The 20,859-nt window shown below is 37.2% G+C and overlaps 1 protein-coding gene across 10 annotated transcripts in view; it reads left to right on the forward strand.

The window, feature by feature from the left end:
* ERC1 (ELKS/RAB6-interacting/CAST family member 1) overlaps window positions 1–20,859 on the forward strand; it is a 294,250-nt gene that overhangs the window by 244,420 nt on the left and 28,971 nt on the right. For 6 of the 10 annotated variants that reach the window (XM_042889766.1, XM_042889771.1, XM_042889768.1 and 3 more), the window contains one exon: window positions 14,996–15,097. In XM_042889766.1, coding sequence (XP_042745700.1) covers window positions 14,996–15,097 — 102 coding nt within the window. Of the gene's footprint in view, window positions 1–14,995; window positions 15,098–16,677; window positions 16,745–20,859 lie in introns of all 10 variants that reach the window. The other 4 variants (XM_042889772.1, XM_042889775.1, XM_042889773.1 and 1 more) reach the window with 1 other exon arrangement.

Consider the following 20,859-nt stretch of genomic DNA (forward strand, 5'->3'; position numbering starts at 1 on the left):
ACAGATCAAATTTATTAATTTTTATGTGACTTCTGTGCTCTGAATTTTATGTTGAGAAGAGTAACCTGTCAGTTTCTGACAGTCTTTCTGCTAGCTGATGAATTTGTGAGATTCAGAACCAGCAGTTTAGAAGAGCTCAACACTGCCAATAGTCATTAACTCAAGGAATAAAATTATTGGCGCATCTTCTTTTGCTTAAAAGTTACAGCTTGTGTGGTAGTTGGGAAGGATCCATGCACAGCAACTTCCTGTTTGCTGTCCAGTGGCAGGATGTGCCTCAGGAATAAAATATTTGAGACTTTCCAACAGCTGGTTCTTGTGGCCAGGTTGGTTTGGCATCACTGTTTTGGTATTTGGTGTAATGACGTTTGAGTGCTGACCGGAAAAACAGAGAGTTTGTGATTACATTTAAATCATGTCATTTAGATGAACTGTTTACTGAACTCTGAAGTTTTGGTGACAGGGAGGATAAGATCTAATCCTGATGAAGTAATCCTAGGAATCACAGAATCACAGAATTGTAGGGGTTGGAAGGGACCTCCAGAGATCATCGAGTCCAACCCCCCTGCCAAAGCAGGTTCCCTACAGCAGGTCGCACAGGTCGGCATCCAGGCAGGTCTTGGACATCTCCAGAGAAGGAGACTCCACCACCTCCCTGGGCAGCCTGTTCCAATGAATATATTGTGTGTGAAGAAAAAGGGATTTGACACTGGAATTTCAGTTCTCATATGGGAAGATATGGAATGACTTCTTGTAGCACGGTAAAAGTGCAGTGATTATCCAAGATGAGTGCATGGTCATCCTTCCTGTATTTCATTGTTTAATGCAACCTCATAGAATCATAGAATCGCAGAATGGCCTGGGTTGATCAGCCAGTTTCAACCCCCTACTGTGTGCAGGGTCACCAACCACCAGACCAGGCTGCCCAGAGCCACATCCAGCCTGGCCTTGAATGCCTCCAGGGATGGGGCATCCACAGCCTCCTTGGGCAACCTGTTCCAGTGTGTCACCACCCTCTGTGTGAAAAACTTCCTCCTATTATCTAACCTAAACCTCTCCTGTCTTAGTTTAAAACCATTCCCCCTTGTCCTATCACCATCTACCTTTTTTTTCTATAATAACAATTCTCATCAATTAAAGCTGTTTTACGCGACATTGGCAATTGTCTAGAAGACACTTAGATCCCATTAACCTCATCCACTGTCAAAATGTACCTATTAATGATATAATGATTATCTGTTCCTGTTTACTGGTACTGTTCCACAGGGAAGACAAAATATACTGAGCAGTTTCCTGCTCATGCTTTAAAGCAAGATTTTGTTTGTGATTACGTTTCTTTGGATGAAAAGCCTAGTAAAAGTGTGGTTTCAGTGCTCTCTACATAAATGGCAATTCAGCGTTTTATTGACATTCCTGAGGATATTCCTTAAGAAGGGGTTTTCAATCTGTTTGCTATAAAAGATGCCATTGAACAGTTGATATCCAATTCACAAATTAATAGTTAGTAGAAGACAGAGACAGCAACTTAAAACCATTTCACCAGCTTTAGTACTGGTTTTAATTTGTGTGTGATCTGTAACAGGTAAGGTGATAAATGCAGCAAGCATTCAAAAATGTGTAAGGAAAAGGTGAAGTCAGAGATATGTGGTGATTGGTAGAAGATTTCAAGTAGATTTCAGCTTTACAGTTGTGCAACTTGTAATATGCTTTTTATTTGAAGGAAGAAGAGTCGATAGATTTGTGTGCCTGAAAATTAATGATCTAGAAGACAGCATATGTCGTATATTTGGGGTTTTACACAATAAATCAACACTATTTGGTTGCAAAACCAAAACAGAGAGTTATAATTTCTACTATGTTCAAAAACAGATAATGAAAAGTTAAGTCTTAGCTCTACAGAATGCACTTCAGCTTCAGTAAATAGCGAGTTGTTGACGAACAGCAGTCTCGGGTATTTTTCAGCTTATGCCCTGGAATATTTCTGTCTACAGATTTTTCATCATGCTCCATCAAATTCTGAAAATAATTCCCTTTTTTGAATCAATCTGATTGAGCCTAGTCCAGTACACCATATCTCAGGCTAGTGAATAGATAATGCAGAGGAAAATAAAAGTTTCATATTGCAGTTGGAAAACTGAGATACATGCTTGCAATTAGACCGAAGTTTCTTGATTCTAATCCTTCGCTAATTTGCATACTACATTGTGGAAATTGGTAGGAGAGCATATCAAGTTTATCAAAAGCAGTCATAGATTTATGAAATTAGGTATCAGTTTCTTGTGATAGCATCTGCAAATGGACTGGTGCTGATGGCTGCAGACTCCCTTCAGTTCTATTAAATTCACGGTATTATGTTCCAAAGAATCCAAGTCTTAAAAAAAAAAAAAAGAAAGAAGAAAAATTAAAAAAATAAAGACATGCATTTTGCATTCCCTAATAAGTACATCTCTGCACTTTTTTCTGTGAGATGGAAAAGTGTTCATGTCCAAAGAAAAGGTGTGTATTTTTTCCCTAGAGGTAATGTTTTTGCCACTGGACATTCATGAATGTGTGTAAAAAGAGGATGGAGATTTTTTTGCTCCTTTGTGACTTGGGAAGCTGTGAGGGTTCTGTTAACAGCTGCCAACTCTGTAAGATAAGGATGAGAAAGTTGATACTGATGGAGATCCTGCTTCCAGTCCCTCCCACAAATGGGGGTCTGCAGACAATGCTGTCAAATACAAGGTAGAGATTTTGATAGACTGTCCTTAGAGCAGTTGTGTTCTACTGTATCTAAGTGAACCTTTATTGAACAAAAATTAATAAATAAATAAAGGAATGGTCTCTGTCCTGCCCTTCTTTGCTTTAAACGTGGTACCAAAAGTTTGAGTCTTTTCAATACCAAGAAATGCTTTTAGGAACTGTGCATAAAGGCAAAATAAGTTGCAAACTCAGTTATCTCATTGCTGTCTGAATTTACACAGCATAATCACGTTTATCATGTAGATACAAGATTAGTGAGGCACTCAACCACCCTCAGTTTCAAGTGTGAGTACATTTACCTTTACTATAACATCTCACAAATCTAGGTTATCAGTAGGTGATTATCAGTTTCACAACTTCCATAGTACCTTAGTCTCCAAATATGTATTAGGTCTGATCACTGTACTGATGCTGAGGGGAAGTAATGGTCTTTTATCTTGAATACAACCCCTGTTAAGGGCTAGCCATTTTATTAGGGGTATTGTTCTCTTTGTTTGATTTCAGCTTTACAGGCAGAGAACTGAGTCTTTTGTTCCCTTTCTTTCTGTATACCACCAATTTCTGTCTTAGAGTGAATACAAATGTTTCCTGTAGGTGAATAAACAAAAAACAAATGGAGCTCACAGTTAACTCTGGCCAAGTCTTTCCTAGGAATTGAACAACCTCTTGTTTTTACAGTGGGATTTTTATTTAGGAGGGAACTTTAATATTTTAAACACTCAGTTTCCCTGTTGTATTATACTTAATCCTTTTAATAGTTTGAGAAATGAATCTTTCTACTTTTTTCACATTAAGCTGAAACTTAACTGCTGTTTCTGACACCATGCCAGTGTGCCCTCCATCTCCAAAACACTAGTAGATAAACCTTGGCTTTGCCTCCTTCATTTCAGCTAGCAACCCAAACTGCTGCCAACTGCTGACATTAATGTTGTTGGAAAAAAAATACTAAAAGCAATATAGTGATCCTTAAGAAAACACTAGTACATAAGTTGTTTAAAACTTTAAAGACTCTATGGGTTTATTTGTTCTGTGGAAGTAATAAGTACTGTACCTTCTCATTCTAGGATTTTTTCCTTCTTTCTGAAGGGACATGTATTTATTTATACGGACAAATCTTCATTTTGTGTGCTTTTGAAGTCTCTTACATATCTCACAGTGACAAGCAAGCTATCAATATGTGCTTCTGGACTGGAGAAAGAATGACACACAGATTGAGGAATGTGTTTAAGCACAAGCTAATTCTAGATCCTCATTGTCCATCTCTATCTTTTTCATCATTCAGATGGTAAAAAGATTTCTTGGTACCTCTATCTCCTTTCTTATCCCACTTCCAAATTACTGGAGTAAGATAGTTCTTCTCCATTATTACCCGGAAATCTTTTTATGATACAAATATGACTTCAGCAATATGAAGGCCTATTCTCCTTGTAAGTCTTCTAGCGGCAAATGAATCACTTCAGCTTGCCCTTGCCCTTCTGTTCATCTCTGCTTCTTCCTCTGCTTTGTCAGGACTCTTTCACACATGGCATCACTTCTCTAAGTTTAATGACTTTGCATCAAAATCATTGTTAAGAAAAAAAATCACCACAGGCATGATTGGCTGAACTCTTCATCGTCTTCCACAGACCTTTTCGTTTTGGTGGTTCTGTAGCTGAGACAGAATTTTCTAATATTTTTCTAAGCTTTAAAGCATGCTTTTTGGTGCCCAGTGGATGAACTGCTACTGATATATAGTGGCATAACGTAACGTAAATCACAGAAAGGCAACAGACTGGATAAAGAGAAGGCAATGAGAAGAATACTGTATGAAATGTAGACACCTTAGAGAAAGTTATCCGACAAAATTGGCATGAACTACATATTGTGTGTCATGAATTTCATGGAAAGGAAGAGAACTTCTTCTGTTCGATAATTTTGGCACAAATGCAGTAGAAAATCTGAATGTTTCTTCGGTCTTTCCAACTAACACTATTATCTAAGCACTGATGCAGACTTTAAAAAGCAACCTTTGCAGAGGGAAAGAAAAATAAAAAAATGCTGGCTTATTGTGATTCCGTTGCCTTGGATACTGAATGCAAGGGCAAAGCAGATGGAGAGGAATCGTCTGTGCAGCCCTTTATTGCACATGTGCTGCTATGTGCTTGGGCAGGAATCTTGCCTCTGTGGACCAAACACAGGGACAGTGTAGATGGACAGGAATTCTGTGTCTGCAGACCACACGCACAGATGGTGCGGACAGACAGGAATGTAATGTCTGTATGTTTGTATGAATCTTACTAGGCAGGGCTGTTCTATGTGGATGTCAGCCCTAATAATTAGCTGTACAAAGAAAATTCTTAACATTAATTTAGTTCAGAGTAGCAATGCCCTGTTGGCTGTCAAAGGAAATGCCCTTTCAACTCTTCCCTCCATGATATGGGGAATTTTGCCTAGATTGAAAGATGAAAGTGAGGCAAAAAAAGATAACGTTGTTGTTGTTTTTTTCTTCTCTCTTTTATACGCAACTGGTTTTTAAATTCATTTCTAAGTTTTTTTTCTAAGATTTACATCTTCTTTTTTTTTTTTTCATAAATGTTTCTATCAACTCTGTTTATATCATGCAGACACAGACACATTCATGTATATACCCAGGGCTCGGTTCTGGGCAGTTACAGACGGTCTGTGTTGAGGTGATACTGAGCAGCTCACATCACTTTAGAATCTAGGAATTTGTATCTGTACATAACTACTTTTTTTGCCAAGAACAGCATGCAGATAGGGGGGAAGGGGTTGCTATTAACATCTCCTTGAAGCTGCAGGCAAATGTAGTCGAAGCGATGAGTCATATAACAATGAAAATATGTAAGGCTAGAACAGCTGTTGTTAAAACACTGCTAAATACCTTCAAAAATAAAAAAATATCTGGAAAAGGGAATGCTATACTTACTATGGGAATGGTATACTTACTATAAAGACACAGTCAACAAAGATTTGAAAACTTTCAAATGATGTCAAGTGGGAAAGATGTACATATACATGAGCAGATGTCCTACAAACACTTTTATCAAAGCAGGAATAATTACTAGGTTTCAAAATTTTACAGTGAGATGTATCTTTCATATCAATTCCTAGGTCAAATTTTGTCAATCAGTTTTCACAGTATTGCTGGACTGAGAAGGTTTCTGAATACAGAGTAGATGAAGGACTATGACAGAAGCACAGTGAGTAAGGTATTCGAAGTTATACAGACAGCTTTGTTAAGCTGAGCATAAGCACATGGGGTTACTTTGGAAAGGAGAGCCAAAGAGAAAAAATAATGAAGGGAAGAGGAGCAGAGCAAGGTAGAAGAGAGTAAGATGAGTGGGGAGTGGAGTGAAGCTCAAATGAAAAGGAAAGGAGAAATTTCAAGTCATAAGAAAACAGAAAGTCCCATCAACTGTGTCAAACAAAGCTTTTTCTGTTTTTAATAGAAATACTTTTCTGTTCTATGGGATACCATGTAGATAATTTGGAGGTTTTTCCTTCAGATATATATAGATTTTGTAAGGCCAACGTATCTGGTTTTTAACTTTGGTGCTTAAATTGCCCAATTTTAAAATGCTACAAAGTATTTCCAACCTTAGCATAACAAAAAACTTTTTAATTATTTATTGTACATTTGACTCCATAAAATACATGTGTCACCAACAGTTTGTAGGAATGTTTATGCTCCACATGGCGTTTCATCTTGTTATTCTCAGTGCTTTTTTGTCTTTGATTTTCTCTCAAAGGATGAAATATAAAATATAATTTTTAGCCTAGGCCCACAAACACACAGGGGAGAAATGAGGAGTTTTCTATGATTTGAATAATGAGGACCATGACAAAGGCTAGTATTTCCTTTCACATTATTACAGAAGTAGCATTTCACTTTTTTCTTCAAGTCAGTTGTCTTTAGTGGTGTGCATCAAAGTAAGCTAAAGAGACTGAGTAAACTGTATACATTAAACATACAGCAGATGCATGAACTAAACATTAGAGGTTCACTGCTGTTCAGCTGAGAATTTGTCAAAGCTCGTCCTCTCAGAGTCTTGAAGCAAGGCATGGAGTGTGCGTAGTATTAGAAAACTGCAGAATATCTTTAAGGAACACATCCAAACTATTACAGCTTGGACAAAGCATACTAATTTGGACCAGTTTTTATCTTCAATGCTCCAAAATAGAGTTTAAATGACAGCACTATCCATCTGCTTATCTGAGTAGTCCCCACCAAGTAGCATTTGATGGAGGGAAAGTAGTCTCAAAGATGATGAAACTTAGAGGAACTTAATTAACATCCACAGCTGGGTAGAGGAGAATAAAGCCCAAAGTTCTCCCACGCAGGGAAAAGCAAGAAGAATTGAACCATGATATATTTTGTTTGGCTATAGCATCTGTGTATGGCTGGGCATTCAGAACATAACATACTTTCAGACTAGTCCCAGTTGACTCTTGCCTGGAGACAATGTGGGGGAGGAGGACTGGAGAAAGAGATTATTATAGGGTTGAAGGCCATGCTTGTGAGATGGAGGATGCAAATCCAAAGCACTCAGATTTCATTAGCCAGCATAAAATGGATAATAAGGTAGACTCCTATGCTCTTCAAGGGTAGCGATGCTGTCTGCAAAAGAAATCAGTTCTTAACTGATGAAAGAAGTAATAAAGACTGTACAGTGGAGAGCGGATATAGCAGTGCAATTTAGCAACAAGTTGCAGTTAAACCAATTTATATAAATGAGTCTTTTTTGCTTTCAGGGCATGTGGAAACAAAGGCTACTGCTCAACTTTTCTAGCAGGAGATGCCCAGTAAAGCTCTTCTGTTCTGCTCTTCTTGCTATTTTGCTCTGGAGCTAAGGTCAGATTTACCCGAACAGACTGTACAATGGGGCAGGCTCATAAAAAATACTCACTTCCTTTAAGCTTAGATTGTAAAGGTTGTGAATGCACACTGCTGGAAGGTAGATAGAACCAGTTCTCTGATTTTGTCCTAAGAAATAAAATGACTGTTCATTCTGCTTGCTGTTGCTGTCTACGAGTCTTTTTCAGTAAATAATTCTGGGGTGATTGTGTAGTATAAGGGATCCAGGATTCTTTAAGGGTGTTGTCACAGGATACCATTTCTCCTTTTGGTCCTGCTTTTGATGCATAGGCCACCCAGTCAGTGTGAATTGAGTTTACAATATGGTGGTAAGCGTTCTTAGACTTCATCCCTTGCTGAGAAATTTCTGAGATAGAGGGAAATGCACCTTACTGATCTTTCTGCCTAAGATCCTTATGTGTGGTGGAAAAATGCCAAAGAGCTGAATTATTTGGTTTGATAGTAGTTAGCTATGAGAGAAAGGGGGATTTATTTTAAATTTTGTCTTTGATTTTATTTATTTTTTTGCCTTTTAAATCTGGGTCTGGGCAGATTCCAGCCCTTGCGAAACAAATGGGAGAGGGTTTATATTACCACTATTCAGTCACTCCTAAGCACAGCTTTAAGTATGTCTTAAAGAGGATACGAGAGAGCTAAAGTAACAGAGAGAGTCGCATTTATATGGGTATAACACAACAAGGAATCCTAAGCACAAGGCCCTATTTGGGTTGTCAGTTGTACCACTGTTTTTCTGTATATGGGATCCAGAGCAATAGACTTCAATAAACTCTGTTAGCAGGCAGACCCGAAGTTATTTATTTGTTCATCTCCTAAGGAACTAATAAAGAAACACATTCCTGCGCAAGGAAGATATCAGTTCAAAGTTTAGTTTTTAAATCCATCCACATATATCTAATCTACATATGTCAAACCTCAGAGAGAAATTCATATCTAAATGATCTCCTTTAGTTTAGTTCAAAGGTTTGCAAATATGCTTTCTGCAGAATGAAGTTTCTCTGTAATTACCACATGTGGGGAGATGAACAGAAAAATGAAATAATTAAATGCAGAAATGAACTAGGCTGATAAAGTCTTTCACTTTATAATCTAACATTGTTGTAACGTTGCCAATAGTTGATGGAGAAGCCTTTGTCTCAGGTAGGATCTGTGTTAAATCCTGCAGGCTTTGAAAAACCACAGCAGCTGCATGCAGCATATGCTCTTTGTTGGTGTCACCAAAACACAGCACTCCGGGATATACAGAACTGTATAACAAGAAGATTTTCATTTGTATTCAGCTGTGCATTGTGTTTGTTTGCTGATAATAGTGCGATCTCAGTTGCTAAGACTAAACATAGCCAAAAGGAAAGCCTAATGATGTGTCTTTTAAACCCCACAACTAAAAATGACAACTCAACATGTAGCATGTCTTTAAAATTCAAAAAATGCCTCCTGGGTCATTAAGTATTAGAAATGTGAAGGGCACGTGCATTAAAATACTTGATGCAGAATCTCACAGACCCCATACTCCAGACGAGTGTATGCTGAAGGTAGTTATACAGGGCATCACAATCTAATGACAAGTGGGGAGGGTTTATTCTCTCGTTTCTGGCAGCCAGGTCCCAGCAAGAAGATGGTTAGGTATTTACAGAGGGTATGGCTCACCACATGCTCTCAAAGTAGAAAAGGACTATCTGAACACAAGAATATAATTTTTCAGATATTCTGGATTTAGCTAATGACTTCCAAAAAAGAGCTTCTCTACTACGTTTCTGCATTATTAGTGGACAAAAGGTTTCTAGAATGTTTCATCTGTACATGTGTGCTCTCGGTGAAACATTCAAGTCTGAGAGAAATGGGATGCTTCCTTTAACTCACTCATACACAATTTCCACCACATATCCATTTGTCACAAGAACAGTCATTATATTAACATTTACTCAATGTGTTGCGTTTTTTTTAAACTTTACATTAAAGGAATAATAAAGCTTGTTTAGGCTGGTTAGCAAAGCCAGAAATGACTCTACTCGAGTATTTTACAAGAAAAAAAAAATAATGGGAAAGTAGTCACTGATGTCATGGTTTCCACTGTGTTCCACAGTGGAGAAACAGATTTGATGAGGATTCCTTGAGTAAGTTGATGTGCTGTATGAAGCTGCCTGGATTAATCTAGTGGATGCATAGCTTATGAGCTAGTATCTGCTGTTTATTAGGAGTCATGTCTAGAGATACAGGTGTGCTATTCCTCTAAATAAAATTTGCTTTCAAAACCTTGCCAGTGCAGTGGTGACCAGAATGCTAGCTGTCCTGTTGAGATGCTTAAGGAAGCTGTGTATTCTCATTATAACATACAACATAGTGCGAGGTTTCAAATAAAAATATTCTGTAAAATATAAATGATGTCTGTTGTTAAATCTGTGGTTTTCAAATTTCTATGTGGAATTCCACTAGAAGGAGAGGTTGGACTCTGCTAGGTTTTACCAGCAGGATACGTCGCTGATCTTCCCCTACACTTTGTGGATCGGCTTCTTGTCCATTTTTTTCACTAAATACAAAATCTATTCATTTGGTCTTTAGGAACTAGGTGAACAAAGTACCAGCATAGCCTGCAGTGAACTTACCCTTAGGATATCCAGGCGAGTTTGCCTTGAAGCTGTTCATCCATGAGGTGGGAACATAGTGAGATTTAAATAGCGTTCACCATGGCTACAGTTTTGGCAGCTAATATTACACAAAGTGCTATTTGGAACAAAGGTTTTCAGGTGCTGGTTGCATTAGAACCTGTCTACTTCATGGTAATATCCTTGCTTACCCAAACTTTTTTCAGTATAAAACACAGGCAGAAGTAAACTATAAAGTCACCAGAAGAACAGTAGGAGGAATATGTGGTTTCAGTGCATGTGAAATCACAAAACAACAGAAGAGCATGGTTTAAAAGCAGTGCTGAAGCTGAGCATTCACATTTATGATTTATACTATGATTTATACTATATATTATGATTTATGAATTATATTTATGATTATTTATGATTAAAAACAAGTTTATGTCATATTTTCTCATGGTACTTTTAATATACCCACCTGTTGTAGTAAGGGACAGGACACAGGCTGAGGTTAAATAATGAGTGATTGTTAGGAATGTATCAGATGTATCAGAGAGGCAAAAAAAGTGATTGCAGAAATTCTGGGGGAAAAAAAAAGAAAAAAAGAAAGAAAAAAAAAAGGTGGTATGCAGGATATGCAGGATCTGATTCTGCTCGAGCATTGTCACGTATAGCTGGAAAAAGCTTTTTTTCCAATATTTTGCCCTAGACCTGGGGTTTACAGATTGTGGTCTGCAGATCTCTCATGCCAAGCTCTCTAGATTTCTGTTAGCAGCTTGAAAGTGTGTGTTGGTTCTTCAGTAGCTTTGAGGATTGACACTAGCCTAAAGGCTTGTAGGACTGTTCTTCTGTGGAGAGTTTGTTGGTAGACTGAAGGGTGTTATTGCAGGCTTGGCAAGGTATGCTGTGTGCATTTGTTGCCATTTGCTTTTTGGTACATTGTTTTGTTGGTTGGTGTTTGGGGTTTGTTGTCTTTTTTTTTTTTTTTTTTTGTGATTGGAAGACAAATTTAGGAAATCTGTCAAAAAAGAAAAGAAGGAAAGAAACCTTCTGGAAAAAAAGTAAGAAGCGTTTTGGGTTATGAGATCTCATCTTTTTTTTTTTTTTCAGTTTAGTGATTTATCTGCACATGGGTGAAGAAAGTACCTGTAATGTCAAAAGGTATTTTTTAGGCAAAATTTGGATCTGACATCCAGTTCTTATCATCACCAGTTTTGATTACAAGCTCTGTAGGTTTAGACAAAAGCACTCCTGACACAAGTGATTTGTCTGCATTGCTCATTTATTTTCTCACAGGACACTGTGGTTAGACCACTTTGTTGGTTTTTTTTTTTTCACAATGATGTAGAAATGTTTGCCTTAGGATCTGAGCCATAACCTCATAAGGTGGGAGAGGACTGTATAATAGCACCATGACAACGTGCCTTAGGACTGCAGGATGTCAAAGTGGTTCCCCACAGTAAAGTAAATGGTTTCTTTTTAAACCATTCCAACAGCCATATGCCAATACTCGAGAAGTTTCCATCCTTTTGAATATACTTTTTTTGTGTGTGGAGAGAAGCAATAGGTAAAAAACTCTATTAATGTTTTCCAGTTGTTTTGAAAATTCTCAATCAGAAGTTCTTCATTTAGCACTTTAGGATTAAAGCGGAATCATTATTCGTCCATATTTGACATAGAGAATTAAAACATAACAAGACGTTTGTCTATTATGATAGAAATAGGTTTGCGACACTGGTTGGAACATTACTATTGAAAAACACATTAGTGGCATACACCAAGAAATAAACTTCTTTTCTTCCATCTCTTAATTCTTGCCTCATTCCAAGGGTAAGTATGTCAGTACTGAATTTGGTGTTTTCTTGCCAAGATTTCTATATCAGAAACATGCACTCTTAGACTAACAGCAAAAACAGTGGAAGCTCAGGTTGGATTAAGAGGACAACACAGAAAACATCTTCCTGGTGCACTGAGTTGGTACATTTCTCATCACTGGGATGCTGGAGACATTCTTCTGGGTTTAATATTCAAAGGGCTGTAATGGAGCTAAGCAGCTAAATTGTTTATTTGTGTAACAAGGAGGAATTTTGGAGTTCATCTTTCCCCTCTTTTGAAAACTCCAGCCTTGATAACTAAAAAATTGTCTGAAAATGAGAACCCCAAATTCTAAGAATTAAAGGCATAATTTAGACTGGAGTGGTCCTTTACATACACCCACTCAAAACATGTCTGTTTAGAGCAGAGTGCTCAAGGCTTCATCCAGTTGAATTTTGAGTATCTCCAAGGATATAGATGGCCACAACCTCTTGGCAGCCTGTTCTGGTGTTTGATAATCCCAGTTATGAAAAGGCTTTTCCCTGATTTCTGACAAGAATTTTCTGTTTTGCAATTTGTATCTGCTGTCTCTTGTCCAGTTCCATCCAAGAAGACTAGCTTCATCTTCTCTATTTCCTCCTATCAAAATTATTAAAGCCTCCTCTTTTTCAGGTTAAATTGGCCCAATTCTCTTAGCCTCTTCCCATTGCCTCCTGCTGACTATTAATAGTAAGATATGCTACTTGAAGTCAAGGGACAGATGCACACACCCTCTTCCATGCCACTTCATAATTTTCCGCAAGAGATGCTGTACTTCAAATGATTAGATCTTTATATCATTCTCTTTCTATATTGGAACTAATACAGAGGCTTTTACGTGCAGTAGGATAAAGCATGCAGAATAGCTACTTTCTTTTCTCAGAAAAGTTAGTGGTTTGTACTAATATTCTGCTAGAATTCTGCTTTTTTTATAAATCCGTTCACATACAAATTGAAATTCACGTGAAAGATTATTATAAAAGCCAACATTTTACAAGAAATCAGTAGGTCTTCCTGCAAAGAAAAAGTGATTGAAGATCCAGTCTTACATTTAATAAAATAATAAATATGGAGAAAGCATCTTTACAATGAAGTGGTTGTTTGAGTATTAATGTAGCACATTTCAAGTAGTGATTTATGAATGATGAGTCAGACTTGGAATTCAAACCTTGTTTGACAGAACAGAACAATATGAAGATTAAATTGCTTATTGCTTAAGCTCAATTTACAATTAGCTTTTGTTAAATTAATCCAAACTAAAATCAAATCCAGATTCAAGCCCTGGACCATCTCTATAATGATCTGAATACAGGCGGTTCAAATCTACATTCTCTAGCATTGAGAATCTCATTAAAATAATAGTTTTCAGTGAGAAATCATTCAGTTATGAAGGGATTGAATCAACAACTGGCATTTTTACAGTGAGCTTCGAGTTTTCGTTGAAGACATTTAATTTTAGTAAATCTTTGATGATTTTAATATGTCTAGCACATAATTCACAGTGTATCATATCTAATACAAGTCTGGCTAGCCATTTTTTTGTTTTTTTTCAGTTTTGTTTGTTTGTTTGTTTGTTTGTTTGTTTTGTAGTACAAGAATTTCACAAAGCTTAAAATGAGGCTTTGCCTACCTTATAAACTGGAAAAAGCCATTGTTCCATTTCGGTTCTGCTCCCAAAATACGTGCCTAGTGGCAGTGGCACCCAGATGCCCTCCATTGTCGCAGCTGACATGGCTCACATTGCAAGATCCAACATCCAGCTCTCCTGCGTGGTCTCCTTTATGGTGCACACTGAGTGTCATTGCTATCTACATTGCTATTGTAACTCTACCGGGAAAGTGAGACATTCTGCCTGTGTGGATTATTTCCTCTGTGTGTTTGTGTTTGTAGGCATTTAGGAACCTCCTTTCAGGATAGTTGTTTGCTAACAGGGCTCCATGTCACTTACATTTTCCTTTGCAGACACAACCATATAGTCTATTTTAAATTTCCTTGCACTTGCTGACCTAGAATGGTAATGTTAAGGCAGTATTCAATTTATTTTTATCTGTCTTTTGAAACAATTTATTGCCTGGAAGTTAGGAGGAACAGGCAAATCTTTTGCTTAGTTAGTTGTCCTTGTAAAAGCTCAGAGTGCCCCTCAGAGTTTCATTTGTGTTTAAACGTAGTTGAAAAATGACCTTCAATATATCTGGTAGTCTAAAATTCCACATGTATTTTATATTTTCTGCTTAAACCTTTGAAACTTGACATTTCCTGAGAAGTTGAAGAAAATCTAAGAAAAGCAAAGAAACTTGTTTCATATTTTGTCCTTTGCTTGACTTTATAGAGTTTGTAATTTTATGTATCTCTATTGTGTCACCTCTTCTTCCCAAAGACAAATTTATTGACTTTGTAATTTCCTCACAGGAAAGCTTTTCTGTTATTCAGATTTTTCTGACCAGTCTGAGGATTTTTGTATCTTTGATATATCAATGGAGAACTGATTTTTAGACTGAATGTGTTTTTAATAATCAATATTCTGCATTCCTACTATTATCATTTACTCTTCTTTTAAAAACAGATTTCTCTCTTTAAAATTACTTAATCTCATCTAACTGATGTTTCCATTGAATCGTTCTCCAAATTGGTATATCTGAATCTTCATCTCAAGGTTCTTTAACAAGAAATTAGTTTCTTCCTACACGTGTATACAGCACCCGTTTTAGTAGGTACAGGCCAGATGAGCCAGTTAACTGCAAAATTAACCTAGCTTCACAGCGTAGTGATTTTAATGTGTCTTCATTTTTCTGTATTAATACCTATGTATGTTTTATGGGCATATCTTATGTTTTTTTTCCGAGTATGGATTTTGGATATAGTGAGCAGCATAAATAGCCTATTCTCTTTAGTCCCTCTGACCCCTTTAAAGTTAGTCTGAAATTCTTCTTTTCTTGAATAGACACAGAACCGTATGAAGCTGATGGCTGACAACTATGAGGATGATCACCTCAAATCCTCATCCCATTCCAACCAAACCAACCACAAGCCCTCCCCAGACCAGGTAAAGTCTCTCTCTTTTTCTCTTGTAAAGTAATTTGACAATGGAGGCTGATTATTTTGAGTTGTATGTTATTTTCCCTGACATGCTTACAGTACCTTGGAACAAAAATAGCATTCCACAATGCAGTTATGAAACAGAAATTGATGTTGCTGTTGTGTCACCTTCCTTGAAAACTCCCTAAGTGTGAAAAAAAGTTCCTGATACCAAGCTATTATTAAGTGGGTGAGGAGGAGACAGCATGAGATGTTGCTTGCCTTAAAATACAAGACGAGAGTCCTGTGTAGCATGTTCACGTTTTAGTAACTCGTGGTTTGCTGCTTGAATGTGTGGAGTGCCAAGAACTGTTCCTTGTCTTCAGTAGCAGGAAATCATGCTCCAGGATCAGTTTTCTGATCTATGCATTGCATATGAGCAGTTCCCTTCACTTCCCATGAGGAAATCCTGGCCTGTGTGCCAAATGAGCAGAGGCTGCTCCCTCACAGACTCAATGGGCCATGAACTGGAGGAAAATCAATTTACCATCTCCAAGGCAGCGAGGAGCCTCTTGTGTCACTTACAAAGCACAGCTGTGTGTTTGATAACTATCAGAAAGATTACCTGTCCCTCGGGTAACACAGAAAATGCCAACGTAATTGCATATCCCTTGTTGTAATCTCATCCATTCCAATTTAATTAAAATATTAGTGATCATTAATCACTGCCTTGACAAAGTGAAAGAATGTTTGGCACTCCTCTTCACCCTCTGGCTGATTTGAAATTATTGAGATCTGAGGGAAGGCGTCTCACTCTAGACCTTTAAACACCAACCTTGTGAAATGCCGAAATTGAGTAATGTACAAGAGGAAAGTGGGAAAGCAAACACAAAATACAATATTCACTTTGCAAAAATAAATAGTTATTTTTTTCTTTGTCTCTATTAGAAAATAACAAGGGATATAAGCAAAGAAATAATCAGAAAAATTCTCCTTCTCAAAGCAGCTTCCTTCTGCATCTTGTTTTAATACCATTCTCCAGATAGTATGGAAAGAACTGTAAATTGAATGTCTTTAATTTCCTGGTATGCTTTTGGAAAATGTTGGTTTTAGCTTCTTCAGGAGAGCACAATTGTCAAGGCTGCATATTAAATTGCTTTTCCAAATTTATTTTGGAGGAAATGTTACAATATCTGTCATATCTGCATTGCAAGTATATAGTGAAATGAAACCATTTCTACAGTGTAATTGTAGGACACGTTTGTGACTGAATGCAGGATAGTATTCACAGATGAAACGAAAAGATAAAATTTAAATATCTAAGGATTTTCTTGCAAAGACTTCAAGGGGAGGGCGGCAGGGAGAAGGCAGGAGAAGAGTCCAACTGCACCTTCCCTTTGTGGAGGGGCATTTTAGAAGGTAGCAAAGCCTACAAGAGAGCAAAGGAAGCTGTACCTCAAGGTAACCCTGAGTATTCCATAAGGGATTAAAACCACACTTTTTGCTACTATTTGTACTTACGTATGTGCTTTAAATACTAACCAACTCTTTATTTCATTCCCATGCTGCTCTGGGTCTTTTCTCCCATTGCCACCTGTGCACCGCTAGGATGAGGAGGAGGGTATTTGGGCATAACCAGTCAGATGCTCTTAGCTCAGCCATTTTGTTCAGAACGGTGAGAATCAACTTCACTTGCCATTAGAAAAGTTTCCGACAGTCACTCTTCCCTCTCACTGCTGCGTGCGTCGTGAAACCGGGGCACACCCCTTCTCCCTTGCTTGCATAGTCTCTGCATGTGGGTGTTTCTTGTGTGCCTGTTTGTCGTTGGTGACTTTCTTCTAATAATAATCATGTCATTGTTTCATGATGTTGTGGGGAGAACTTTCCAGGGCATGTAATTGAGTTTATATGCAAAGCAAAGTCTTAGAGCGTACAAGAGAACAGGAAATGTCTTTCACAATTTATCATTAACTTCATGAAGGAAATGTTTTCAGTAAGATTCTTTTTCCAAGTAGTTTGCACTGTAGCCAAATCTACGTATGCTTTTGCGATTCTGGTTAGTGAAAAACTTGCTCGGAGATAGTGTTCCTCCTGCAGATAATGTTTCTGCTAAAGGTTTTGAGCATGTTGAGATCTGTGAGATGGCTGCCATGCAGGCTGACCTGCTCACAAATATTTATCAGCTCAGAGCAGATGATTCTTGATCCTGACTCAAAGTATAATATATAATAAATGTTCTGTAAATTTGAAGGCAGAGAATAAAATCCCCTTAAGCTTACCTTCTGCCTTCTATCCCTCTTATCTCTCTCAAAAAAAAAAAAGTGGGGGGACGGAGGAGAGGGAAGAAATTGGTAGCTTTTTGTCATTTAAACAACATTTTTGTTTCTCTGTATCTGCCCCAGTAATTTTATCTTTTCTGCTATCTCTGCAACAACTCCCATTTCCACAACAGAGGGCAGTGCACAGGGCAGAGTCATTCTCTAGCAGAAAGAAGAAAACATCCTTTACTGACCGGGAGCCTTGATATGGAGCCACACGGATCAAATATGGATTAGAAGGCTACAGTGCATAGAATTCATTTTTAAAGTTTTGAAGTAGAATAAATTTATTAAAACACTACAAATATTGTGAAGGATTGAGCTGTGATGATAATAGTTTTAAAATGTATATGAAGCTTTTTCACGTACTCTTCATTAAAAATATTTCACATGCATATCCTTGCAGCTTTTCCCAGAACTTGATTTTTCTATATCAATTATTTGAAAGGAAGCCCTTCTGAAAAAGTGTGTAAATCTTGGAATTTCACATTTGTGAAAATTATTGCTTCATTTGTAAAAAAGAACAAATTACTCCCATTTCTTCACCCTTGCTCAATTAACTGCGAGGTTACATTTCTGTCTGACTATTGATCAGATCCCTCTTTTCCAGTCAACCACCTAAAAAATTTAATCCAACTGTGACAGTGTCAAACTTGAATTTCATGCCTTGGGGTTTGAACTGGGAAAATCTCTTCAGTGGGAAAAGTGATAAAGTGCTTCATTAATTTGCACTCATTGTTGATTTCGCATTCTTCTCGAATCACTGTTTTTGCAATGGCTGTATGTTGGTACGTGATGTTAATGGTTTTGGAGAGAATGCTTGTTAAGTTTTGCGGAAGCATGGTAATTAAACAGGAATCATCAGGTAAGTAAACGATGAAAAGGAAGACAACACTCACTGTAAAGGTAGGAATAGTTCTCATTTTCATTGCACTTTCTCATTCTCAGTGCGAAAATGAAGGTTGTATAGTGAATATTGATAGAAAAATCTCCCATTTGCTGATCTGTCTATGAATGAAACTGTGTAAGGAGTATGGTTTATTATTTTAGTGAATTGATAGGTACTCCACATAGCAATTAAATACATTATATGCCCCTGCTTGGTACTTGAGACATTTTCCTCTGCTTCCACGCTGTGGCTGCAGAACAAGGAAAACATGTTACAGAATATCCTAGTCGAAATAATGAGGCAGCCAGCATCATCACCTAACAGACATCCCATCTGAGAAACATGTCAGTCTCAAGTCTGTCTTGCATACATCAACAAGGGAAAACACAGAAGTGATTGATGCTTCCCGAGCCATTTATTCCTAACAAAGTCCATTTTCACCATGGCATTCCATGTACATTCCAAAAAAGAAAAAAAAAAAATTCTTGATCTTTTTTGTAAAAGAAATGAATTAAAAATTTAAAACCACTGAGTGCTTAACCTGCATGTGTTAAATAAAGTGCATGTGTTAAAATGATTTTTAGAAAGTACCCGGTAGTATAGGACTTGAAGATAATTTTTCAAAGTGACTTTAGGTCCTTGAGGATGTGATTTTCTCCGGCCAATACTGAAGATACAGTGGAGACCATAGAAATACAGACAGTAACAAACTACATTATTTTATGTTTCCCCTGCAGAACTGTGGAATTGATGGAAAATGTTAATATTATGTCAATTCTGTACATGACAGCACTGTCAGATATAATTCCCCTGAAACAGAGCATGCACCCTTCCTATAGTTTCAGAGAATGGTAATTTGCAGTTCCATCTAAATGCCAACCTTTTTCTCTAGGAATGATTCTCTCAGTTCCTTGTCTGAATTTCTCATGACTCTTTTTATTTCCCAGATGGAGCTCTGTCTTCTCAATATCTGATTCTAATGTCCTTTCTAATGCGGATGCCCTTTTGTCTTTCTCAGATACTAGGATGGACTGCCAGTGACTTTATTAGTTATTCACTTTTATCCAAAAATAATAGGAATTTACACTTTGTGATATCTAATATGTATTACATGTTGTGTGTACATGTGTATATTATTGGAAATGCATGCTGTATATTATATGTGGAAAAGAAGAAAGCTGCCATGCTTAAAATTCTCAGGTTGCTCAATTTGTGTAGTTTTCTCATTGAGTACAGCAATACTGTCCACAATGTAAGAAAGTGTGAGCGTGGTTCTGAAATCTGCTTGAATTACCTCTGCCAATCAAATACGAGAAGAACTAATTTTGTTGAATGGATGTAGTGTGCATAGGATGACAAAAAAACTCAGAAGAGTGAAAGGCGATCAAATTGAAGGACATATGGACATATGGAAAAGCAATGGTAAAGTGTGAAGGGCAAAAATAGAGGATAGAGCAAACTGAAACTGTGACAATTGAGACTTATATCCCAGCATATAATTTATACATACTTTGTGTGTGTTTTTAAGCATGCATGCCGTTGTATAGCATTCCTCTTCCCATATTCCATTGCTCTGGCTTGCAGTAGGAATTGGAACCTAGGAGGTGCCATCACCATATGATTTTTGAACTCATTCTGCGGAATTATTTTCTATTAATGATTGCCAAAAAAATCTGAAGTCATGGATATGCCTGCTAAGGAGCAAAGTATTTGGCTTTGCTGTGTTTGAATTCCAGGAACAAAATCTGAAAATGAATTTTACACTTATTAGAGTAACAGCAGAATAGCCTAAGAGCTACCATTGAACTGGAGCACATTAGAAGTAAAAAAAAGTTAAAGATGATGAAAATATCAGTACATTCTTATTGCTGTAAAATCTTTGCCAGACAAAAGGTCTCTTTCTGTGACATTTTTCCTTAAATTCTGTCAAATTCAAGTATAAACTGTAAGCACTGTGAGTTGGTTGAAGGCATTAGCATAATTTCAGACACTTCTTAAGATTTCAGGGGTGATGTTTGTGATGGTAAGAGGACTTAAGTCATAACCAGAAAATATTTGAATCATTTCCATTATCTGACAGTCAACTCAAGTTACTTGAGTTCCATAGACTTCATGTCAAAAAGTGTAAATTATAATTTGGGGATCATCAGATTACACTTATGCTATTCATGAGCAATGTAGTTTGAATGACATTTCTATATTCCTTCTATTATGACAAAGTTGTTAAAAAGGATTGAAGTAAGAATAGAAATGATTAAGCTCACAGAGAAGTTGATGCTATCAAACAGAGGCAAAAGGCAACTGAACGATCAGTTTGTAAGTCATGTGTTTCTGGTGTTCACAGAGCAATTTTGTTTCACCCCTAGGAATGCTGAGGATGAACATTCACAATTTTCGTTTGTTTTTGAGGGGGTATTTCTTTATTTCCATTTTACAGCTGAAAAGAAATGCCCAGCAAATGGATACCTCATCAGTCAGCACACCTAGTTATTCAAAGAGAAGAGTAGCAGAAGTAGGTGACAGATGATATGGCCTGAAGAACTGTGGCTCCTGTCATGGTAGAGTAAGAGGGATAGAAGCAGT

This window comes from Lagopus leucura, unplaced genomic scaffold (genome assembly GCF_019238085.1).
Source record: "Lagopus leucura isolate 7727_CA_CO unplaced genomic scaffold, USGS_WTPT01 Super-Scaffold_100159, whole genome shotgun sequence".
Classification (NCBI taxonomy): Eukaryota; Metazoa; Chordata; class Aves; order Galliformes; family Phasianidae; genus Lagopus; species Lagopus leucura.